We start from the raw sequence: 24,469 nt of genomic DNA on the forward strand, positions 1-24,469 counted from the left end.
TAAGGTGGTAGAGGAGCCCGACCTCATTGTTTTGCACACACACGCCCCGTGGTCCCAGCACCCGTGGTTGAAGAGACCATCCCTCTTCCCCCACTGGTCTTAGCACCCTAGTCAAACATCATCCGGCTGTATGCGGAGGTGTTTATTTCTGGGTTTTCTGTTCAAGTCCTCTGGTCTGTGTCTGAGTTTAGGCCAATACCACCGTGTTTTGGTAACAGTAGCTTTACAGTCAGTTTAGAAATCAGGAAGCGGGGATCCTTAACTTCCTCTTTCTTTCTCAGGATGGTTTTGCCCACTTCGAGGTAGCTTGAGATTGTACGTGACTCTTAGGGTGGGCTTTTCCTCTCTCTACCAAAAATGTCATTGGGATATTGACAGGGACGGTGCTGACTCTGGAGGTCACTTTGGGGGATATCTGCATCTTAACGATATGAAATCTTGCAATCCATGAACACGGGATGTCTTTCCATTAATTTATGTCTTCTTTAACGTCTTTGAGCAATGTTATTATCATTGAGGCAGGCATTGAGAGAGAGAGAGAGAGAGAGGCGCCGCCCGCCCGCTTGGTGGTCGCCTTTTTTTTTTTTTTTAAGATTTTATTTTTTTGACAGAGATCACAAGTAGATGGAGAGGCAGAGAGAGAGAGAGAAAAGCAGGCTCCCTGCTGAGCAGAGAGCCCCACGCGGGACTCGATCACAGGACCCTGAGATCATGACTTGAGCCGAAGGCAGCGGCTTAATCCACTGAGCGTATGGGTCTTTCATTTCCGTGATTAGGTTAATCCCCGAATTGTTTATTCTTTTTGATGCTGTTGTAAGCGGAACTGGTTTTCTTCATTTCTTTTCCAGACCACTCATTGTTAGGGTTACAGAAACGCAACGGACTTTCACTCTTCAGTTCATATCTTGGTACTCTCCAGTTTGTGCACTAGTCCTAACAGCTTTTTGTTTTTTTGTTTTGTGGGGGGGGGGGGGGTTGGCAGAATATTTGTGGTTTTCCATTTGTAAAGTCATTAAATCTTTGAACCCTCTGTGAACAGAGATCACCATAATTCTTCCTTTCCAATCTGGATGTCTTTCATTTTGTTATCTTGCGGGATTCGTCTTCGGACACCATCTTGAAGTGGCAAAAGTGGAGCGTCCCTGGTTTTAAAGAACCTTTGCAATATTGAAGCTAACCGTTACGGAAAGAGCATAGGAAAGAGAAAATATTGATCTTAGTTCTGGCAACCTTTACTTTTCTTTTTTCTTTTGTAATTTGGATTTCCCCCCTCATTTTATGAGTTGGGTCACGTAGCAGCTCTGAGAAGACCCACGGCTCCTGTTCCCTTGTTTGTGGCCTTCTTAACCTTTAAATTGTAAACGCCGTTGTGAAAGTAAAGTCTGAGAAAAAGCAAGTCTGATCATTAATATTTGTTCCATTATTTGCATGTTCAAAGCTTCCCCATTTCACACATATGTGCACACGCCTGCACACGTGCACGCACACAGAGCCTTGGCCGAAGCCGCTCATTTGCCACCTTGGGACTGACCCCAAGCCCAGGTGTGAGCACGCAGGGAATGAGCCCAGGCTTGGTGTCGCTGAGTCCTGGAGCTGCCGTGGCAAAGTACCACGAGCTGTATGGCTTCCACGGGTGAAGTCTGTTCTCGCACACTCTGGAGGCTGGAGGTCTGATGTCAAGGCACAGGCAGGGTTGGAGCCTTCTGGAGCGGAGGGAGAAGGTGTCCAGCCTGCCCCCCAGCTGCAGCTGTCCTGGGCAGTCTGAGCCTGGCAGCTGCGTCTCCCAGTCCCTGCCCTGTCCTTGCGGGTCTTCAACGGCCTTCTCTGTGTCTCCTTTCTCATCTAGAGACCCCAGTCATCAGGCTGAATCAGGACAACCTCATCTTGGGATCCATAACTCAATGACATCAATAGAGATCCTACTTGCAAATGAGGTCATGTTCCCAGGCTCCTGGGCTTAGCACAGGAACACAGTTCTGGGGGACCCACAATGGGAAGCACAGCACCCGGCTTCCCAGTTGGGTGCAGAACGGGCCTGTTCCCATGAGAATAAGCACCCCCTCCTCTCTGCAGCTGAACACCACCCGAGGGTGCTCCCCTCACATCACCGACACCTGTGGCCCTCCAGCAGGGTGCTGAGCCATGTGGTCCCTGGGGCCCCACCATCCCCGGGGCCTTCAAGCCCCCGCCAGACCCTCTGCACCCACCGGCAGGTGTGGAGAGAAGGGGTAGGGGATCGGCAGGGAGGTTCCCGGGAGCCCAGGAGCTCACTCCCTCCCGCGTTCAAGAGCAGGTCTTGGGCTGGCCTGTGCCCAACTGCAAGGCAGACTGGGAAACGTGGTCCAGCGAGGCAGACAGAGGAAGGGGAACCAGTTTTGGGGTGTCACCACACTGGCCCCCACACCCACCGGGAGCATTCCTGGAACCAGACATGGGAGAAAAAGATGTGTTCCCTGCTCTTGTTTCTTCCACCTGGGTCGCTGACTCTTGCACACGCAGGCACACACATGCACACAACGGTTTCCTCCCCTGCGGCTCCTGTGGGGCTGGGGTTTTGCTCCTCACAAGTGCAAAAGGAAAACCAGCCAAATGGGAAGCAAAGCTATTCAGTCAGACGACTGCAGGGAGGTCAGCCGCCATCACTGAGGTCCTGGCAGAGCCTCCCAGGCAGGGAGAGGAGCAGCCAGGCTTCATTGGGGGGAAACACGGAGGCTCCCCGCGAGCCTGGAGGGGGCTGTGGCTCGGGGAGGCTGGGCCCGGCTAACTAGAAGCAGACATCCCATGTGACTGTGTTGGGGTGTACTCTCGGCTTTCTCTGGTTGGTCTGAAAGCAGGAACAGGGACCAAAAAAATTAAGGAATCTATCAGTTATTAAGCAAATCCTGGTCATTGGGGGCTAATGGTTATGAAGATTATTGTTCAGCTTTCTGGACCATTGGCAGAGAGCCTGCGGACTTCCTACGTCCGACTTACAGCAGGCGGCTCCCTGGGCTGGTCAGGTTCTGGGCAGGGGCTGCGGGAGCACCGCGTTTACAGACGGTCTGGCCACCGTGGGAGTCCGGCCAGTCTCTCCCAGCTTCCCTTACCCTGTGGCACCTTCCCTTTTCCAGGATCTCCGTCTTGTTTCTGCCCTGTGAGACCCTAGGATGCCCCTTTCGGCATGCACAGTGACACAGTCAGATAGTTATCTATCATTATGTAACAAAGTATCCCAAGCTCTAGCCCCCCAAATTTCCTGTCTTGGTTTCTTGGGATCAGGGACTCATGTGTTCTTCAGCGGGTGCCGCTGACTCCCGGCCGTGTCTCAGGGAGCCAGTCCAGGGGCAGGCCAGGCGCCTGCTCTCTTAGCCCGGCAGGAGGACCGACCTCGTGATGGGCTGAGGAACGGCCCCCCAGGTAGCCGGGCCCTAATCCCTGGCACCTGTGACTGAGCAGAACCGCGTACAGTCTCTGCGCAGGAGGGACTCCGTGCTGGGGCTCCATTTTACCTCCCGGCTCATGAACTCTTGAACTGGGTCGGAATCCAGAATCATTTTACAAGGGGCTGATCATAAAATCCAATAAAACGACTGGCATTCGGCCACAGACTGATGACACGAACTCTAGGAAGATGAAGAGTTAATGAGTGCAGCCAGGGATACGTTTGTTTGAAGACAGCGGGAAAAGAATCCTTCAGCTGGTGATGGAAAGAGGCTCAGCCAGTCAGCACTGAATTCATGGGTTTTTTTCTTCCTTTCCTGAATCATGTGACTGCCTCCTTCTTTCTCATAAAGCCCCCTTGCTTTCCCTATCCAAGCCGGACACTTTTCTGGTTACTCCGGAATATGCACTCCCAGAGTCGCAATTCGGAGGCCCCAAATGAAGGCCCTTGCCTTCTCCGAGCTTTGCCCTTCTTCCTCAGGTAGCAGCTACTGTGTTCATTTTTTAAAAAATACTTTGTTTCTTTGTACACCTTGAGCAGGTGGAGGGGCAGAGGGAGAGAGAGAGAATCTCAAGCAGACACCATGCTGAGTGCAGAGCTGGACATGGGGCTTGAACTTATGACTCTGAGATCATGACCTGAGCTGAAATCAAGAGTCAGAGGCTCAACCGACTGAGCCACCCAGCCGCCCCAGAAGGCGGAGTGAGGGGCAGCTACTTGAAGTGGAGAAAGGGTCTCTATGGGTCTGAGGAAGCTACACACCTTGAGATGGGGAGAGGACCCCAAATTATCCAGGTGGGCACCAGATGCCATCCCAGGTGTCCTCATGAGAGGGAGAAGGAGCAAGAGGGGCTACAGGGAAGTCAGCGCAAAGAAGGAGCCGATGGGAAGATGCTGGCTTTGGAGAAGGAGGAAGGAGCCCCGAGCCAAGACAGGCAAGGAACGCAGCTCTCGAAGCTGGATAAGGTGAAGGGAAGCGCTCTGTCCAGAGTCAGGGGAGCACGGCGCTGTCAACACTGTGACTTCAGACCCTGGGAAACTGACCTTGGGCTTCTGACTTCAAAACTAGGAGAGTAAGTGTCTGTTGTTTTAAGCCACCGAGTTTGTGGCAATTTGTTACCATAACTGCGAGAAACCAACACGGCCCCCAAGCTCCCTCGCCTGTCTGCGGGTGGCTGTGGCCAGAGACGTGGGTTCCTTGCCATGTCGGTCCACTGGCACAACACGGCAGCCCAAATGCAAGGGCTCTGGGTTATCAGGATCGGGATGGCATTTGGTCCGTAGAATTGACTGGGTTTTTCTGAAAGCTGCCCAACCGAGTGGGACGCCAGGCAGTGTGGAAATCTGTTCCCATCATGGTACCTGAACACGGAAGACGTCTTAGAAATGCTTTTTGGAGCAATGAGTGATGACGGGCGGGTGCCTGCAAAGGCGACACAGAGAACAGGAAGGCTCATGAGAACGTGGAAAGGAGCCTCCATCTCTCACAAGTCGGTGATTTGGGGCAAAGGGGTCCACTTCTCTGAGCCTTCCCTTGCTATTTGAGTCTGGCTCTGTTGGAGATCTTCTGTGTAAAGAAATCGGCCCAGTAATACGGCATGAACGCTCCACAGCCAAGGAATGGCACTTTTAATAGAGCTACTGTGTGAGGGCCTCTCCTCTTCCTACACTATAGATGGGCTGCCCACTTTCCATAGTAGGCAAGCATCCCACTTTTTTCTTGTGTTTTTTTTTTTTTTTTTAAGATTTTACTTATTTATTTGACAGAGACACAGTGAGAGAGGGAACACAAGCAGGGGGAGCGGGAGAGGGAGAAGCAGGCTTCTTACTGAGCAGGGAGTCCAATGTGGGACTCCATCCCAGGACCCTGGGATCATGACCTGAGCAGAAGGCAGACGCTTAACTACTGAGCCACCCAGGCATCCCACATCCTATAGTATGAAATACTGAGCCCAGCTGCAGGCAGAGGAAGGAGACAGCCTGGGTTGGAATTTGAGAATTGGCAGAAAGAAAAGGGAAGGCCCTTGGGAAAAGTCCTGGGAAGGCAGGTCAGAGGGCTCCTACCTCCCGAATCGGAAAAATAAGCTTTCACAAGGTGCCTGGAGAGTCCCCTGAAAATGCAGACTGATTCAGAGGTTCGGGGTGGCCCTAGACCCTGCATGTCTCACCGGCTTCCAGGTGATGTCAACGCCGCTGGCCTCTCCTTGGAGAAGCACGAATCTATGACTCGGGTCTACGGAGGAGAAAACAAAACCGGGCCAAAGGCTCCCCACTCTGGGCTCGCGCTCCGGGCAGCACGCAGGGGACGCTGCGCGGGACCTCGGGCACTGCTCTGCCCTTCCGCCTGGACGCCCCGCGAGCGCCGCCCCCACCAGCCCACACCCCCTCCCCAACACTGCTCCCTCCCCTTCCCCGGCCCCGGCAAAACCGCGCCAGGCAGAGCTGGACGTCGGGGAAGAGCCCCGGCCAGAGGGCCTCCAGCCGCCCGCCCCTCCCCCTCCGGCCCCGCCCTCCCCCTCCGGCCCCGCCCCTGCCGCCTCTGGTCTCTCCCCGCCCCCTCCGGTCCCGCCCCGCCCCCTCCGGCCCTTCCCCTCCGGCCCCGCCCCTCCGGGGCACGCGCAGGACCGTTTCCCGGCAGAGCTGGACATCCGGGAGGAGCCCGGGTCTGAGAGCCTGAGCTGTCGCCGCCCCTCGTCCGCCCGGCGCCGCCCCTCCTCCTCCGACTCCGCTCGTTCCCCGCCTCCCGGCGCCGCCCCTCCTCCCCGGCCTCGCCCCCTCCGCCCCCGGCCTCGCCCCCTCCTCCCGCTCTCTGACGTCCCGTTCTGCAGTCCGAGAAGCACGGAAACCGAAACTGAAGCCGAGTTGTCTAGGAAACGCGAGGTCGGGCAGCAGGTGCTTGGGGTAATTCCCCGGGGTCACCGGAGAGCCCTGTCTGCTGGATGACTCCCACCATCATTCATCCGGTAGTTCTTTCTAGAAACATCTATCATGCTGTGGGCCGCGAACTCTGCTAGATCGCAGGGCCTGGTGCTGCCTGCCCTGCGGACAGCCTGGCGGCGTTCACAGAGGTCAAGGCAGTGTGATGAGGCTCCGTGCCATGGTTGGGGATGGGAGGGAACCCGGGCTCTCCGGGAGCCGGTGCACTAGGTCTGGGGAAGACGGCGGAGCCTGTGGGCTGAGAAAATGCTCAGCTCGCAGGGGTAGGAGGAGGAGCCCCTTGAGCTGGAGGGCTTGTGCGTAGGGAGCAAGGTGTTACCTTGGGGGGGGTGGGACTGAGCCAGGTGAGGCTGGACGTGGACAGGCCTGGCACACCTTCGGAATATCTTACCTGCTCCCACCCTGCTGTGGGGCCCCCTGCCGCATGGAAGCCGGCCCCCGCAGCTTCCCTGGGGCGCTGAGAAAACGCACCACCGGTGTGGAGATAGGGAGTCGCGCCTGGGGGCGTGCGTGGCTCTCCATGAACCCCAACGTGCCCTTCCTTGGCGGGTCAGGGCCAGGCCCGGCAGGTGAAGAGAGGGTTGGACAAGGTCCAGCGAGACCTGACAGGGCTTGGTAGCTGTGACGGCGCTGGCCGCAGGGAGTGGCGTCCCTGGGATTGTGTGCTCCTTCGTTTCCTGTGGATGCTGTGTTTTGGTCAGCTGCCTTTGAACGGACCCAGGAAACAACAGGAAGAGGGCAGTACAACCCAGAGCCCCGGGCCAGCTGCACCTTCAGTCTGCACAGCAGACAGCTCACCCACCAACCCCGGTCCTCACCCTGGCATTATTAACTCGTTCCACCTTGTTGTCATATATGCCCCAAGTCCTGTCTGATTTCGTTCATTCCTCAAAGTGTGGCTGGGGAGAGAGTCGTGTGTTTGAAGAAGTACTGTCGTTGGTCGGAGGCACGTCTTGTCTCTTCTCGGGCCTGCTCACACTGTCCCGTGTCCGCGCACTGATGATGGGAGGAGCCTGTGTTCTCCCCCCAGGACCCCAACACAGGGCCCTGCAGAGCAAGGGGACCTCAGCTATGTTGTGCGGCCCCCTTCCCTCCCACCAACACTTTCCCTGACCTGGCGCTGAGGCGGGTTCTGGGCTTGTGAGTGGACCGGGAGTGACCCTTCCTAACACAGTCTTTGGGGAGCTTGTTGTCTGCAACTCTGAGTGAGCTAAGGAGCATGGAGGCAGGGGCCCGCCCCTTCCAAAGGGGAATGGTACTCCCCACCCACAGAGGGCCGCCCTGGGGCCGGCTTGTCCTCAGTTCCACCTTCCGTCCGCCTCCACCCTGGAGAAATCAGATGCGCCCGACTCAAAAGAGGACTGGAGGTGGGCCGGGAGGGAGACGCGGGTCTAGTGAAAATTAATAAAGAGGAGCTCGCGGAAGTGGATTCCGGATGCTGGGTGGGGAGGCTGATAGCGGAGCCGAGCCGCTGGGAGTCGGTGACAGGATGGTCGTGAATCACAGACCCGGTGGGAGACTCTGCGGCAGGTGAGAACCATCCGTCGCGGCCCCACAGGGAAGCGGGGTGCATCCCCCACCAGCCATCGGCCACCCCGCAACTCAGCCAGCCAGAAGCCGCCATCGGCCCAATGCTTGCCTTTCTCCAGCAGACTCCTGTTCAAAACCGCCCCAACCAGCTGCCTCCATCTTCTCCACAACATAATGTTCCCCTCGTCTGTTGCACTTGCCTGTGGTTTTGCTGTAGCTTGCTTGTCCCGATTTACAATTTTTGTGCTGTTCCCAAATAAACCCATCCTGTGGTGGTGAAATAACTTATTATTTTTTTTTTATTTGTAAGGATAAGAGCTTTCTGCATGGGGAGGGGAAGTTGGCTGGGAGAGCAGTGTGGGGGGGCAGGTGTGGGTCACTGACGTAGGATGCTTGCGAGTCCCTGCAGGTCCCAGAACGATCCAGAGGAACCGCTGGCAGGAATCTAGACCCCCAGTGATTAGTGCACCTGCTCGAAGCCCAGACATGAAGGGACTGCCCAGGTTCACGGCTGCCTTCGGCTCTGGATGGCTCACGGCTCCTAAGGCAGCACTTCTCAAACTGGCTTCCGAGGCCCCGCACCTGAGTTTCTGATTCCGCAGGTCGTGGCCCCAGAATCTGCATTTCCCTCCAGCTCCCAGGGATGCGAGGGCGCGGCCCGGGGACGGGCTGGAGCGCAACCGGGGCGCCGCGCGGAGGCCGCAGGGGGACCCTGATGGACAGGCACCCGGCGGTCGAGGGGAGGCCGTGCGGGGTGGGCCGTTCGGTTTCGTTTCTGCGCCGCGCCGGCCCCCCTCCCTCGCTTCCAGGGGAGTTTCGTTTCTGTGCGGCGGCCGCGGCGGCGGCGGCGGGGGTGGGGGCGGGCGGGCAGTGAGGGGCGGCGCCTGGCGCTGCATAAAAGCGGAGGGGCTGCCGGGGGCACTCGCGGCTGTGCGGGGACCGGTGAGTGTCGCTCTCCTGCGTCGACCACCCCTGGGTCCCGGCACCTTCCAGCGAGCTGGGGGAGGGGGTGGTAGGGGTGGAGGGGGATGGCTGCGGAGACCAGCGCCCTGGTGGGGGGGGTTGCAGAAGCTGGTCACGCTGATGGTGCTGATGATGGCCGTGATGGAGGCGCGCGCTGGGCTCGAGCACGCCTGATTCTGCTTCTCGCCAGCAAACAGGTTGCTAAGCCTCCTGATGACTCATCAGAAACGCCCCCCCCCCCCGCCCCACTGCCACCCGCCCAAACCTGGGGGCTTTTCTGCTGGGGGAGGTGGGCAGGCGGAGGGGATGGCGGCCAAGGGGGTCTCCCAGGGAGCTAGTCAAGGGGTGCGCACTAAGAAAGTTTCACATCCACCGCTGCGGGGCCTGCAAGCCCACCTCAAAGGAGGACCACCGCTTGGATTCTTTTATATTTCCTGCCATTAGCCCTCAAAATAAGCGTTTATTTTTGCCAGCAACACTGGGTTTATTGGCGGAATGGCCGAGATCTGCAATCCGGGACACACAGGCTCTGGCCAAAGTGCAGACACGTCCCACCAACAAAAGGACAGGAGCGTTGTTTTCTGGAAGGGGGTTGGGAGGGGCTGTCGGACCCCAGGTCCCCCGGAGAAATGCGAGGGTTTCAGGGTGGTGGCAGGCGCCTGTCGGCCGGGTTGCAGGAGTGGCCGATCTGTTGTAGGAGACGCAGTGAGCCTCCTTCCCGGTCGGCCGGAATTGATGATTCTCTTCTGTTGGGGTGTGTAATTGACAGTCCTGGGCATGACTGAGGGGGAACGAAGGGTACAGACCCCTTCTGGCCTCCCACTACTTAAGTGAGGTGTTAATTTTGTTACGTTTTACGTTGCTAAGGAATGCAAACCAGGCAAGACAACAGTGGGGTTGCGTAGATGAGGGTCTGCGCTAACCTGCGGGCCACGGGGAGGCTAGAGTGGAGGGTCCGCGCTAGAGGGCGTTCTGAGCAGCCGAGCCGCCCACGGGGACCGAGGGGCAGGTGGGAGGACCCAGGCTTCTGGCGAGGTGCCCTGCCCAGCATACCCCCAACCCAGGGGGTGGAAGGCTGCCCAGGGTCTCCCTTTGCTGTGGCTTGTGCAGTGGGGTCGGCCTGAGGGGGTGGGGACCTGCTAATTTTCCAGAACGGAGGAAGGTAAGACAATCTTGGGACCTGGCAGAGGGAACCAGGCTCTGAGACCGGCACTCCCCACCAGAGACGACCTCTGAGCTGTGCATGTGGGATTCCCGGAATTACCTGGTCAAATTTTAAGTCGGATTTTTGTCAGAAGCAGGGTCAAGTGATGCTAGCCCCCAGCTGTCACTCCCAAATGGCTCCTAAAATGTCTAACTGTGTCAGCTTTCCACTTTGGAGCAGAGCTGCTGGCCAGGATGGCCAGCCACCCCTGTCATCTGCACAGCAACCCCCCTCGCCATTTTCTTCCCGGCTTCCCTCCCCCCACCTCCGGCCACTGAGCTCAGCATGGTTAGGCAGAGAACATCAGGTCTAATGTACTAGATATTCTCCCCCCCCAAAAAAAAAGAAGAAGAAGAAAAGAAAAAAGAAATGAAAAGAAAGTAAATGTCTGGGTTTTTGGAAGGCAGAACGCTCTCAAGAGAAGAAGTAAATTTAAGTTCTGCCAGGATTATTTTTAAGACTGGACTTAATTTTGTTGGGCAAGTTTCGGACTTTGGATCAGGCATTCAGCAGGATGCATTGGTAGGTTTTTTTTTTTTTTTTAAGGTTTTGTTTATTTATTTGACAGACAGAGATCACAAGTAGGCAGAGAGGCAGGCGTTGGAGGGGGGAGGGAGCAGGCTTCCTGCTGAGGAGAGAGCCCGATGCGGGGCTCGATCCCAGGACCCTGGATCATGACCTGAGCTGAAGGCAGAGGCTTTAACCCACTGAGCCACCCAGGCACCCCTGGTAGGTGGTTCTAATTAGAGATTGGACCTAATATGAGGCTTTCCCACAAGGGAAGTGACACACTGAGCAACCCTGGAGGCCACCCCTACTCCCTGCCACAGAGATTCCCCAGTGACGCTGCTGGGGGATGGTGTCCAGGTCTGGAAGCCGCTGGCAAACTTCTACCCTCTGGAACCCAAAATGCCAGGTCAGCGGACAGCCGCCTCCGTGAACAGCGGACATGGAGTGTTGACAGACCTGCCCTAGCTCGTTTCTCTACCTCCTGCCCCAAAACCTGGCAGTGAGAGAAGAGGTGTCCTGGCTGCTAGGGGGTGAGGAAGATGAGTGTGGACAGAGGTGTGGGGGTGGCGTGTCTACCTCAGAACGCCCCGAAGTCTTGTCTGTAAACACAGGACATTTTATGAGCGGTTTGGGGCTGAGAGCTTGACTCCATCGAGGCCAAAATGGGTGAACGCAGTCAGTTCGGTCTGACAGCGGTAGCGGGATGCTGAGTGTGATGGGTAGTAAGAAACGGGCTTTAATTCCTGAGATCGCCCTGCTCCTGAGATCCAAACTGATCTTCAGAGGTGACCTCTGAAAGGGTGCAAACATCTAAGAGGTACAGATAAGACTTTGAGTTCAAGGAATTGTCATCATATGACACAGAGGAGGGGCATATATTCGCAAAATCCTCTATTCACCAAATTTGAACCCATGGTCATGGCAGGGCAAGCCCTGGGGACCACCGATGCCACCTCTCTGGGTGCATGAGGGCCAACTGAGGCAGCTGCGGTCTTCAGCCTGGGGCCCCAATCCGGGACCTCCTGAGCACGCAGAGCATTTCCAAAGGCATGGTGGGGGAGGAAGTGGGTAAGGAAATACACTTCCAGATTGCTCTATTCCATCAGTACTCTTTGCAATTGACTGCTCTCCAAAAAACCTTTCTCCTGCTTGTGATAAAAGGAACACATCCCCTCCCTCCCTGGTTCTCTCAACTGCCCCAAGATTTATTTATTTATTTATGTTTGTTAATTTGAGAGCAAGAGCATGAGCAGGAGGGGCAGAGAGAATCTCAAACAGACCCCACGCATTGGCTGTGGAGCCCACTCGGGCTCAATCCCCATACCCCGAGATCACGACCCAAGCAGAAGCCAAGAGCTGGTCACCCAACTGACTGCACCTTCCAGGCGCCCCTCAACTACCCCCCAAATTAAAGGAAGACTGCAGAGCTCCTGGACGAGGGTCTCATGAAGAAAAGCACAGAGAGCATCCGAAAAAAAGTCACGATTTGGGGGCGCCTGGGTGGCTCAGTCAGTTAAGCGGCTACCTTCCGCTCAGGTCATGATCCCAGCAGGGTCCTGGGATTGACTCCCTGCTTAATGGAGAGCCACCTTCTTCCTCTCCCTCTGCCTGCCTCTCTGCCTACTAGTGCTCTTGTCTCTATATCTGTCAAATAAATAAAATCTTTTTTTAAAAAAAATCATTGATTCGGGCAGTAAATTTACGGTAAGGCTCTCTGCCTTATGCATCTATCTTAGAACTAAAATATTTAAGATTTACCAAAAGGATTCCGAGAACTATGGCCTTGCCTCAATGCGCGTCCCCTGCACACCGTTGTCTGCCAGGGGACCTTCCCTTGATGAGCACTCACGTTTATTCACCCATTTGTGGTCTAATTTGTAAAATTTGCATGATTTCAAGGAGGTGTGGGAGAACGACTCTGCGTTTCTGCCTCAACTAGTCAGCGATACGTCGTCAAGTTAAAAGGGAGGTGTATTGGAGGTAAGCAGGTGCTTTTTATTTTTCATAACATTTATTTCAAGTTATGGAAAATTTTTCACTTACTTTTATCCGAGGTTATTAGGGATAGAAAATGTAATATTTAGAGACTGTGGTCCCAGACATTTTAAAAAATGAATTCCAAATTACGTACGTATGTGTTTTTTGGATACAGATGAGTATGCTAAAGTGGTTGATTAACTTCTTTCCAAACAAAATGATACTGTATCTGTACCGTATCTGTATGAGAAGGCGGATGTTAGCCGAACCTATTGTGGTAATCAGAATAGGTTCAAGATACAGAAAATATTTAAATCAAACCGTCATGTTTACGCCTGAAACTTACACAGCGATCAGTGTCAATTACTTCTCAATAAAACTGGAAAAAAACAGAATAAAGTAAAGGACCTTAAGATACACTCATATGGGAGAAGTGGAATAGAAACATGAAGTCGTGCGCAAAGACGACAGACTGAAAGAACTTCAAGTTCGGGCGTTTTTGTTTTTTTTTTCAACTATCAAATTTCTCCAAGTTTCAGAATCTCACAGCTCCATTGGGAGTGGTATTATAATAATTTTATTTTTGCATGTGAATTTTAGTTCATTTCATTTTTTTAAAACATTTTATTTATTTATTTGAGAGAGAGACTGCACACATGTGCGCCCCCATACTGCAGGGTTGGGGTTGGGGGGGCAGCAAAGGGAAGGAGACTGCACACATGTGTGCCCCCATACTGCAGGGTTGGGGTTGGGGGGCAGCTCCCTGCTGAGCCTGGACCCTGGAATCATGACCCGAGCCAGAGGCAGATGCTTAACGCACTGAGCCTCCCAGGGGCCCCTACATGTGAATCTTTTTTTTTTTTTTTAAGATTTTATTTATTATTTATTTGACAGACAGAGATCACAAGTAGGCAATGAGGCATGTGCAGGGGAGCGGGGTGCAGGGAAGCAGGCTCCCTGCTGAGCAGAGAGCCCGATGAAGGACTCAGTGCTGGGCTTGATGCGGGGCTCCTTGAGCAGAGAGCCCGATGCGGGCTCTATTCGGGGCTCCATCCCAGGACCCTGGGATCATGACCTGAGCCAAAGGCAGAGGCTTTAACCCGCTGAGCCACCCAGGCGCCCCTACATGTGAATCTTAAAAACACATCCATCATTTCATTCTTTGCCACTATTTAAATGTGTGGCAAAAAAATTTTTAGTGTTCAACCTAAAATTGTAACAGGAAATACCTAGCTGGAAGGACTCTTCAGGGGTCTGAGAGCACATTCCTAAAGACAGTTGAGCCGGAAGGCAGGTGTGTTCCCATCCGTCATTTGGCTCTTTGTCATTTTTTCCCCAGTCCCTGCAGAGTTGAGGAGCCCCCAGTGTGTCCAGTGGTGTGGTTCAGGATTGAAGGTGCCGGCTTCAGAATTGTGTTAACCCTCATGTGCTTGATTGTAGGTTGCACTGATAGAGGAAGAAGATGGTTAATTCTACAGGAAAAATCACTGACTCAGACCCTGGTCTGATACTGAATGGACTTGCCGATAAGGCAGAGAAAAATCCAGACATGGTAAGTTGCTGCCTGAGCACCTCTGTCCGTGTGGACAGGAGCTGTGCTGGGGGCTGTCCTTGTCGACCCCCGAGATGCTGCCTCCTTGTCTCTCCACCATGCTTGCCAGCGTGATCCCTCCTCTCTTCGGCTGGGGCCCCTGTGGCAGCCCAGCGTGGTGTTGACACTTTGCCTTGGCCGACACTGGTTGCTGGGATGCAGTTTCAGCCTGGGAAGCCAGGGGAGATGCTGAATGCTGACGGGCTCCCTTAGGAACTGGCCTGGGCTTTGCGCCCAAGGTCATGGATCATTACCCTCTTTCGGGTTGACCCCATCTTCATAATCAATGCTAAATAATATCTGAAACAATATTAAAAGCCACATAGAAGGACATAGAAAGATAAGAAGGTCCCCAGTATCACGTCCCTTGCCGGACTGTAACCAGCAGCCTGTGGGGCAGTAGGAACTCACCCCACCCACACCCTCGTGCTCGGCTGGAGTTTGGCCTTTCTTGGTCACCTTGAATGTGCGTGTTTTATAATCCAGTGATTCCGTTTCTAGCTAGAGACCTTGGTTCTCAACGTGTGGCCCCCACACCAGCATCCTCAGTAAGGCCTGGGAAGTCGGAAATGCAAATGTGTTTGTAATGTAGATATCATCCAGAAGCATCCCCTTTCCCTAGACCTAAAGAACTAGGAGCTCCAGGGGTGGGGCCTACCGGCTGTGTTTCAACCGGCCCTCCAGGTGATCCTGTCTGTGGTCAGGTATGAGAACCACTCAGACACTCCTACGGGGACCCGCCGAGAGCCATCTTCATAGGGGTGTTGTTTATGATAGCGAAATCCAGAATCGATACAAGTGCGCGGGGATGGTGGACGCATCTGTAGGTAGCAGGATGCTCGTGGGGCAGGATCCTCTTTAGGAGTGGGAATCTAGGCACTGAGACCTGAAACACCATAGTGGCGAAACAGGGTCAAGGCACAGAAGAAATGTATGGTGTGGTCCCATTTACGTGAAGTTCCAAATCAGGCAGCAGGAAGCCGTGTATGGCTTCAAGTAGGTGGTAAAACCATCAAGAAGAACAAGAACGTGGTTCTCAGAGCCTCAGGATGGAGGGACCCCTGGTGGGGGGAGGTGTAACAGCAGGAAGGGGATCAGGGAGGGCACAGGGACTGTCAGGCGTGCTGCGATTATGTGTTTTCTTTTTTTTTGGGGGGGGGGGATTATGTGTTTTCTTAATTCAGGTAGTTGTTTCATGCAATATCACTATTATTCATGTTGTATAAACTCGTGTGAATGGGTGATTTAAGGAAAAGGAAACAAGGGGCGCCTGGGCGGCTCAGTCGTTAAATGTCTGCCTTCGGCTCAGGTCACGATCCCAGGGCCCTGGGATCAAGCCCTGCCTTGGGCTCCCCATTCAATGGGAAGCCTGCTTCTCCCTCTGCCTCTCCCCCTGCTTGGGTTCCCTCTCTCGCTGTGTCTGTCTCTGTCATATAAATAATTAAAATATTAAAAAAAAAAAAAAAAAGAAATGAAAACAAAAAAAGAACCCAGGAGGAAGGCTAAGTGGGAGGCTGGTGGGTACAAAGGTATAGCCAGGCCACCACGGGGCTGTCCCTGGGGGGCTGAGCTCCAGACCCTTTGGAAGCTTGCTACAGAGAAAAATTGCAACAGGCACTTGCTGCAGACGTGGCCAGGAGGCTCTTCTTCATGCCTGTTGCTTTAAGGGAGAGAGATTGAGGTCAGGGTAATATACGAGGAGGACAAGTGGGGACATATAGACATCCAGAAATGTGAGGGAGAGGATGGAGAACTACTAAGAGCAGGTTAGCACCAGGGGGGCCCGGGGAAGGAAATCTATTAGCTCTCAACAGCAAGGGGCTTCTGGATGAACGAAATATAAATAGCTTCTGACCATGATATAAAGGAACTATTAAAACTTAGGTATATTATGAAGCCCATTCTCATATTTTCTTCTTAATCAGGTTGTTTACTTGTCAAGTTTTGAGAGTTCTTTATATATTCTGGGTGTAAGTCCTTTGCCAAATATTTGTTTTGCAAACATTTTCTCCCAGATTATGGCTTACTTTTATTCTCTTAATGGTCTTCTTGAAAGATTGGATGTTTTTGATTTTGATGAAGTCTGATTTATTGATGGTTCTTTTATGAATTGTGCTTTGGGGGCCATAGCTAAGAAAACAGGTCCTAATCAGAAGCCAGAGAGATTTTTCTCCTGTTTTCTTCTAAAAGTTCTGTAGTTTTGGGTTTTGCATTTAAATCTATGATCCATTGGAGGATAGTTTTTTATATAGTGTGGAGGATAGGTACAAAGTTGTTTCGTGTGTGGATGCCCAGGTGGCCAAGCACCATTTGTCTTAAGTCTTGTCTTTCCACTGCATTGCCCTTGCACTTTCGTCAAAAATCAGTTGGCCATAGATAATGTCAGTTTATTTCTGAAATACATGTTCTGTTCTATTGATCTCTTTCTCCTTTTTTACACCGATATCACATTGTTTGGTTACTGAAGCTTTTTAAATAAATATTGAAATTAGGTAATGTTAGCCTTCCTACTTTATTCTTCTTTTTCAAAATCACTTTGACTGTTCTAGGCGTACTTAGACCATTTATATTTATTGTGGTTGTTAATGTAATTAAGTTTGAGAAGATTGTTTTGCTATTAGCTTTCTCCTTGACCTATCTGTATTTTATTTCCCCTTTCCTCTGTTCCTACCTTCTTTCAAAGTAATCAGATTATTTTTAATGATTTTTTTATCTCATTTATTGGTGTATTAAATATGCCTATTTTAGGGTTTATGGTATACATCTTTAACTAATCAAGTCTACCTTGAGGTGGGAGTATGTGATTTCCTGTTTAAAGAACCTTAGAACCGTATGCTTCCAAACCATATCCTTCCATTTCTCCCCGCTCAGCCTTCGTGCTGTTTTCTTTTTTAGAAGATTTTATTTATTTATTTGAGAGCGACAGAGAGAATACACAAGCAATGGGGGGAGGGGCACAGGCAGAGGGAGAAGCAGACTCCCTGCTGAAGCAGGGAGCCTGACATGGCACTCAATCCCAGGACCCTGGGATCATGACCTGAGCCAAAGGCAGATGTTCAACCGACTGAGCTACCCAAAACCTGCCTTAATGCTATTTTTATCATAAATTTTAATTTGACTCTATTACAAACCCCAAACATATGTTCTTATTATTTCTATTTGGTCATATGTCTTTTAAGGATATGTCAGTTATTCTAAAAAAGTATAGTAACCATTTCTGACATAGATTTCTTTGTGGTGATGCAGATTTTCATTCAGTCTCATTTTCCTTCTGGCAGAAGGACTCTAATATTCCCTGTGATGCTGATCTGCTGGTGAGGAATTCATTCACTTTTTTATGTCTGAAAAAGTTTCTGTCTTCATTTGTTAAAAAGATATTTTAGCTAGGTATAGTTCTAGGTTGATGGATTATTCCCCTCAGTATTTAAAAATGTTATTCCCACTATCTTCTTGTTTGATTATTTCTGATGAGAAATCTGCCGTGTACATCTAATCTTTGCTCTTCAGTGCCTAACATGTTCTCTGGCTGTTTGAATCACTTTCTCTCCATCACCAGTTTCGAGCAATTTGATTAAAATGGGCCTTGATGTAGTTTATGTTTCCTATGCTTGGGGTTCATTGACCTTCTTGGGTCTTTGGGTTAATCATTCAAGTTTGGGAAATTTTTATCAATTATTTCTTTTAATATTTCTTTCTGCCTCTTTCCCGTTCTCTTTTGTGAGCTCCATGAACCTATGGTATTTGGCTGATTGAAGTCTGTTTTGATAGAAAATGATCTGCAGGCCATGATGGAATTCTTTGATTCTGCTTCCTTTAGGAGCCCGAGAACAGCCTGTGTAACCACTATGAGGAGAAGGTGCGCCCCTGCATCGACCTCATCGACTCCCTGCGGGCCCTGGGCGTGGAACAGGACCTGGCCCTGCCCGCCATCGCCGTCATTGGGGACCAGAGCTCGGGCAAGAGCTCCGTGCTGGAGGCTCTGTCAGGGGTCGCTCTCCCCAGAGGCAGCGGTAAGCACCTGTCCTGTGTATTAGTCAGCTCAGGCTGCCCTAACAAGATGCCACAAATTGGGAGGCTAAAAGACAGAAATTTATTTCTTATAGTTCTGGAGGCTGGAAGTCCAAAATCTAGGTGTTGGCTGGGATGGTTTCTCCCACAGCCTTTCTCCTCACGCAGGTGACCATCTTATCATTGTGTCCTCATACGGACTTCAGTCTGTGCACACATGTCTGGGATCTCTTTTCTTTTTTGGATGGATGCCAGTCATATTGGTTAAGGCTCCACTCTTAAGACCTCATTTAACTGTAATTAACCTTTTAAAGAAAGTCCCCATCTCCAAATGCAGTCGTATTGGGGTTAGGGATGAAAATGGGAGGTGGGACGTGACTCAGTCCACACACCGTCATGTGGCACATTTTTATGTGTATTGTATGTAAACTTCACTTCGTGGCAGGTCTACGTAAATGTATTTGGGCACCCAGAACCATGTGGGTGTCTGTCCTGAATCCCTTCTCAAGAAGTGACCCTCCTCGTGGGAGGTAAAGACTGGTGCTCTAGTCAGTGGAGCTGTTTGAGCGCCAAGGCCAAGGGATAACAAAGGCTCCAGGGGAGGCGGCAGACCTGAGATGGGCCTTGAAATATAGGTCAGATGTAGCGGAGGGTGGGATCTGGAAATTTACAGCAGGAGGGCGGTGGTGAGGGGGCCTGGTGAGAGCCGTAGGCATTCCTGATTGTAGTGGACAGTGTATCCTGGGGGATAATGGAGGACACTTGCCTGAGTTTGGCGGTTTCCGAAACACTGGCATGTCACTGGAACCGATGGCAAAATGCTGAGATGATGGGAGAAGCATAGCGTATTGACTCTCAAGCATTAGTGAGCAAAAAATTACCTGGGCTATGTAGTCCAGATGCATATTTCTAAGGCCACCCAGATGTAAAGTGTCCAAGTATCAGAGAATGAGAACAGGAGGTTTTAGTGGTCTGCCTGGATGATTATGGAAACGTCAAAGGCCACCCTCTAAGACCCCTAAAAGCAAAGGACAGGACTAATGTGGACATGGTCTCCAGGGATTGTTACAAGATGTCCTCTGGTGCTGAAACTGAAGAAGGTCACGAACCAGGACGAGTGGAGGGGCAAAGTGAGTTACCAGGACTTCGAGAAGGAGATTTCAGACCCCTCGGAGGTGGAAGCGGAAATCAATAAAGGTGAGGGCCTCGCGTCCGTGCATCATCGCCTCTTTGGATGTCTGGTCACCTGTGTGAAGTGGGAGGGGGTCCATCTGTCACTGCTCCTACCTTTCCCTGTCTGGGCCCATCCTGCTTTCCTGGGAACCCTCCCTCCCCAACCACATCTGCGTCAGGTCCCAGCTCCCTGGTAGCTTCTCTTCTCTGACCGCCATTAAGACCAGTGCTTTGGACAGAATCTGACCTCAGGCATTCGTTGCTCTGTTTGTAAGGATCTGAGAGTGATGTGAATTTTAAATTTTAAACAAGGAGTATCTGTCCCTTACTCAAAGGCTCTCCCACTCCGCAGGTGGGATGGAGGAAGGATCTGGGTGTAGGCCCAGGGAGCCCCTCTCATGTTCACCTGGAGAAAAGGCATTCTGGACCATCCCTGAACCCTCTTTTTTTTTTTTTTTAAGATTTTATTTATTTATTTGACAGACAGAGATCACAAGCAGGCAGAGAGGCAGGCAGAGAGAGAGGGGGACGCAGACTCCCTGCTGGGCAGAGAGCCCGATGCGGGGCTCGATCCCAGGACCCTGAGATCATGACCTGAGCTGAAGGCACTGGCTTAACCCACAGAACCACCCAGGCGCCCCGACCTGAACCCTCTTTAGAAGCTTTTCCTGGGCCTTTTCTTCCAAGAGTGAAATGCATGTGGGTGCATAATCCTAGCTCGGGTTGACGGATGGGGGTTCTCTGTGAACGCAAACCACACCGATCACTCAGCCATCTTAGAGCATCTGAAAGGAGAAATAGCGCTTGAAGTCGGTCGGGACCAGAGTGACCTGTTGGCTGCTGCTAGGACTGAGTGAGGTGAATAAATGGCCTTCCCCTTGTTGACCTGACTTTCTTCCTCATTTGTCACCGTTGAGGTTCAGTTATTGGAAGTGGGTTCATAGCCGCATGACCTCATACTCAGCAGCAGAAAAAAGTGAGTTTGGTTTTTATGAAGGTGGAGGCACTAGGTCTCATTGATAGACTGTTTGACCGAATCTGAAGGATGTTTAATAGAATGTTACTCTGTGATCGTTGGGGCAGAAAACCACCGTGTATACCAGTTGGCCCTTCCCACGTAACAACCCGATCTCCAAACCTGGTGGCTTGGAGCTGTTTGCTTCTCGCGGTTCCGTGGCTCAGCTGGGCAGCTCTTCCCCTCCAGCTGGCTTCACAGGGGCAGGCAGTCTAGGACGGCGTGGGTCACCTACCCAAGCCCAGGGCTGGAATGACCAGGCCTTCTCTCCATGTGGTGGCCGTCCTCCTCCAGAGTCCAGGCTGGGCTTTTTACGTGGCGGGGGGCGGGGGGGGGGGGTCCCTGCGGCAAGGGAGAAGGAGCCTCCGTGCTCCGATTCTTGATCTCTCCTGGGACCCATTCTGTGATGTCCTGTCAGCCAAAGGGGGTCCCGTGGGACACTGTCTGGATGGGAGAAGGTCGCCCTGTAGAAGAGCGCGCCTACAGTGATGGCAGGGAATCTGGAGGCCATTTGGGCAAGTGGGTCGCTAACACGGGGGTTTGAGTGATCTGCCCATTTTGTTTCTCTCTCGTGTAGATGTCTGGAGGCAGGCAGCCCAGAGCTGGTTTGGGGGTTCCAGTGTCAGGAGCCAGACTCCCTTGTTGTTTCTCCACTGGGTGTGGCCATCAGTCCCGATGCTGCCTGATCTACACGGAAAGCCCCTGTCGCGGCTCCAGGGACACCAACACGGGGCTTCTCCTGTCTTCCCAGTGGAGTTTCTGGAGGTTTTCTGTGAATTTGTCACACTTATCCCATAGGCCAGACTTAATCTCATGACCGCGTGTCCGGTCAGTGGATACTGGGGACATGGGTATTAAATGGTGACATACACACCGTTGTCACCGTCACTCCTGTCCCCGAGTTCCTGATTGCTATAAAACGAGCCAAAAAGGCATTCTGGATTTGTGGAAAGGAGTCCAGGGGTGTTAGCTAACAACTTGATGAAATAAATTTTATCTTTTTTAAAAAATATTTTATTTATTGAACAGAGAGAGAGAGAGAGGGAGTGAGCATGAGCAGGGGGACGGGCAGAAGGAGAAGCAGACTCCGCCACCGAGCAGAGAGCCCACTATGGGACTCGATCTCAGAACCCCGGGGTCATGACCCAAGCCGAAGGCAGACGCTTCACTGACTGAGCCCCCTAGACCCCCCAGAAATACATGTATGTCTTGAAATTTTCATCATTAAGGAGTCAGAAGCAGAATGAGATCCTGTATGGGAATGCCAATGTTCATCAATTTCTCAACAAGAAAAATTCCCCTCCATAAGTCCCCAGACCATGTTTCAAGAGTTCCCATGTGTTTTTATTTGCTTTCATTTTACTTTGTTGTTAATTTCCTGATGGCGTCAAAGGGAAGGTTTAATGTCTGCCCCACTCTGGACCGGTACAAGTTGGAGTGATCCCGAGAGATGTTTTCACTAAATGTTTTCTGGAGACAGTTCTGGCCACTGGAAAGAAGATACTGAGTTATCCTTTGAGGTTCCTTTTAGCTCCAGAACGGGGCGTCTGCTCCCAGTATGCCTTGTCCGGGACTCGCGCGGGAGGACTGGCTGTAGGGAGATGCTTCTGCTCGAAGCTGTGTTGACTTTTTCTCATTTTCCCGTTCCCCAGCCCAGAATGCCGTTGCTGGGGAAGGACAGGGGATCAGTCATGAGCTCATCAGCCTGGAGGTCAGTTCCTCTCACGTCCCGGATCTGACCCTGATAGACCTCCCTGGCATCACCAGGGTGGCTGTGGGCAATCAGCCGGCCGACATCGGCCGCCAGGTAAAGCCTCGTTCCGGAGGGTGGAGTGGTGCCCCAAACACCAGTGGGCTTGGGGCTGAGTCGGGAGAGTGGACATCAGGAAGTGTGAGGAGGATTGGGACAGCGTGGCGGTCTCCATGGCCTCCCCCTGAGTTGCTGGAGTCCGATGGAGGCTTCCTGGGGAGACTGAGGCCAACAGGGAGAACCAGAAATCCATTATACACATGTGTGGGGTATCCACGGTGACCCATATTTAGTTACTAGTTTCGTCGGGTGGTGTATCTAAGCCAATGTGTGTTAGGAAGGGGTTTTATGTAGGGAGAGAAAGCATTAGAAACAAGAATAATGACACCTTCTTACTGGCGAGTATCACCCAAGGGGTTAAAGATTTAGGGCACAGACAAGCATGTCTGGGCATCTTGTTTTTCCCTATGGTTATCAGCTGTGGAGTCCTAGGAGGTGGTTCGTGAGCTAAGATTGGGGGGTCCCCCCACCCCCGCCGCCCTGCCCCTGACCCCAGAGCTCTGTTTCTGCTGCTGCGAACTTGGTTTCTCATCACTCTGGCTTGGGCAATGCCACCAGGCTCATGCCGTGGGCTCATTTCTTTTGAGGAGCTATCCCTGGGACTCTGAGGTCCCAAAGCAAGTGCAAGGTCAGGACCTGTCCTTGTTCTCATACATTCTCTCTTTCCTGCAGACCAAGCAGCTCATCAGGAAGTACATCCTCAGGCAGGAGACAATCAACTTGGTGGTGGTCCCCTGCAACGTGGACATCGCCACCACAGAGGCGCTGAGCATGGCTCAGGAGGTGGACCCCGACGGAGACAGGACCATAGGTAAGAAGACTGAAGAGCCTAACAGCCGTAGGTGGTAACCTTCACTTTGTGGTGGGCTCAGCAGATGAGGCCGCCGGTCCTGGGGGGACCTATGCTTCTCCAGGTGTGGGCCACGCCTCCCCGACCTGCATCAGAAAGAGCTAAAGGATGTTTAGCAATGCAAGGCCCACCAGACGCCTTAAGGGAGGGTCTCAGGGCAGAGCCCAAGACCCTGCATTCTAAGATTTGCCTCAAGAAGGGGGTTCTACGGCACAGGGAAGTCTGAGAACCAGCCCAATAGAGAATGAACGGTTCCGTTGGGCAGAAAGAAAAGTAAAAGGTCGTTATACATGCTGCTGTGCCTCTGGTATGAGGGCCAAGACCTGGGTGAAGCCGGCCTCCCCGTGACCTGGGTGAAGCCAGCCCCCCCCAGCCGCCCACGGGGGCACGTGATCTTTGCGCTGCCTAAGCAGTGGTTCGGTCCCTGGCCAGGAGCTCTGCCTGTACGGTGGTCCTGCTGTGTGCCCTCGAGCAGGCTGAGAGGGAGCGGTGCGCAGCTCTAATCGGAAGACTCCGGCTTGCAGGAATCTTGACAAAGCCTGACCTGGTGGACAGAGGTACCGAAAGCAAGGTGGTGGACGTGGCACAGAACCTTGTCTGTCACCTGAAGAAGGGCTACATGATTGTCAAGTGCCGGGGCCAGCAGGACATCCAGGACCAGGTGACCCTGGCCGAGGCTCTGCAGAAAGAGAGAGACTTCTTTGAAGACCACCCACATTTCAGGTACCCGGCCGTGTTTTCGCAAGGGTGAACCAAAACCTGGGGAGAAGGGTTGCTGCCCCAAAGCAGACATCCGCAGCGTTTGCACCTTGGCAGTGACCGTGGGAGTCCCCCGGAAGACCAGAAGAGGAACTGACAAAGTTACCAAGAAATGCCTTTCAAGGATTAGATAAGGAGGGAATTGGCTACAGTCATTTCTCTGGTGTGGTGCTGCCGCCAAAATAAAAACAGAAATGCCTTATAATAGGGTGGGAAATCAGAAAGCCCAGAAGCTGACCCAGGTACATGTATTTGATGTATGATATGTGGCCTTTCAAATCAAATCAAATGTGGCCGCGTTAGTCTGATTATCAATCAGCGGCGCAGTAGGGAATTGTCAGTTTTATGTACATTTTACCACAATTAAAAAATTGACAGGTGTGGAAACGGATACTTAGCTGTGAGTGTACCCTCACAAACAGACTTGTAAAATCATGGTTCCCTGCTGCCCTGTAAAATAAAAGTCTGAAAAAAGTCTTTTAAAATATAAGGAATCCTGTAATCACTCAGCGAACACAGATTTGGGTAGAACAAGAATAGGCCTTCCTTCCTCTAAGCGTCTTGTGGTTTAGGCTCTGGTCTTGGGGACGGGTGTGTCCCCTACATCAGTGTCCTCCACGCTCCTCTGTAGGCACTCACCAGTGTGTTTTTGTGAAGCCCTATGCCACCACGTATCCATAGATTTGCACGTATTACACCCAGAAGGGTGTGTGTGTGTGTG

General features: G+C 52.3%; 1 protein-coding gene and 1 long non-coding RNA gene across 3 annotated transcripts in view; one reads left to right on the forward strand and one right to left on the reverse strand.

The window, feature by feature from the left end:
- Positions 1 to 4,059: 4,059 nt before the first annotated feature.
- Positions 4,060 to 7,099, reverse strand: LOC116597655. Its single transcript, XR_004288723.1, has 3 exons — positions 6,750 to 7,099; positions 5,486 to 5,654; positions 4,060 to 4,844 (listed from the first exon to the last, which is right to left on the reverse strand). It is a non-coding gene; the product is annotated as an uncharacterized LOC116597655 (long non-coding RNA).
- Positions 7,100 to 8,805: 1,706 nt separating this feature from the next.
- The window catches only part of MX1 (MX dynamin like GTPase 1), a 30,328-nt gene continuing 14,664 nt past the window's right edge, over positions 8,806 to 24,469 (forward strand). The window contains exons 1-9 of one of the 2 annotated variants that reach the window (XM_032355507.1): positions 8,806 to 8,830; positions 12,465 to 12,545; positions 13,983 to 14,094; positions 17,412 to 17,447; positions 17,951 to 18,143; positions 19,201 to 19,338; positions 21,982 to 22,136; positions 22,812 to 22,950; positions 23,514 to 23,712. In XM_032355507.1, the coding sequence (XP_032211398.1) occupies positions 14,005 to 14,094; positions 17,412 to 17,447; positions 17,951 to 18,143; positions 19,201 to 19,338; positions 21,982 to 22,136; positions 22,812 to 22,950; positions 23,514 to 23,712 (950 nt within the window). In that variant the 5' untranslated portion in view covers positions 8,806 to 8,830; positions 12,465 to 12,545; positions 13,983 to 14,004. The remainder of the gene's footprint in view (positions 8,831 to 12,464; positions 12,546 to 13,982; positions 14,095 to 17,411; positions 17,448 to 17,950; positions 18,144 to 19,200; positions 19,339 to 21,981; positions 22,137 to 22,811; positions 22,951 to 23,513; positions 23,713 to 24,469) is intronic. The other variant, XM_032355513.1, reaches the window with a different exon arrangement.

The sequence above is a fragment of the Mustela erminea genome, chromosome 1 (genome assembly GCF_009829155.1).
Source record: "Mustela erminea isolate mMusErm1 chromosome 1, mMusErm1.Pri, whole genome shotgun sequence".
NCBI classification, from domain to species: Eukaryota; Metazoa; Chordata; class Mammalia; order Carnivora; family Mustelidae; genus Mustela; species Mustela erminea.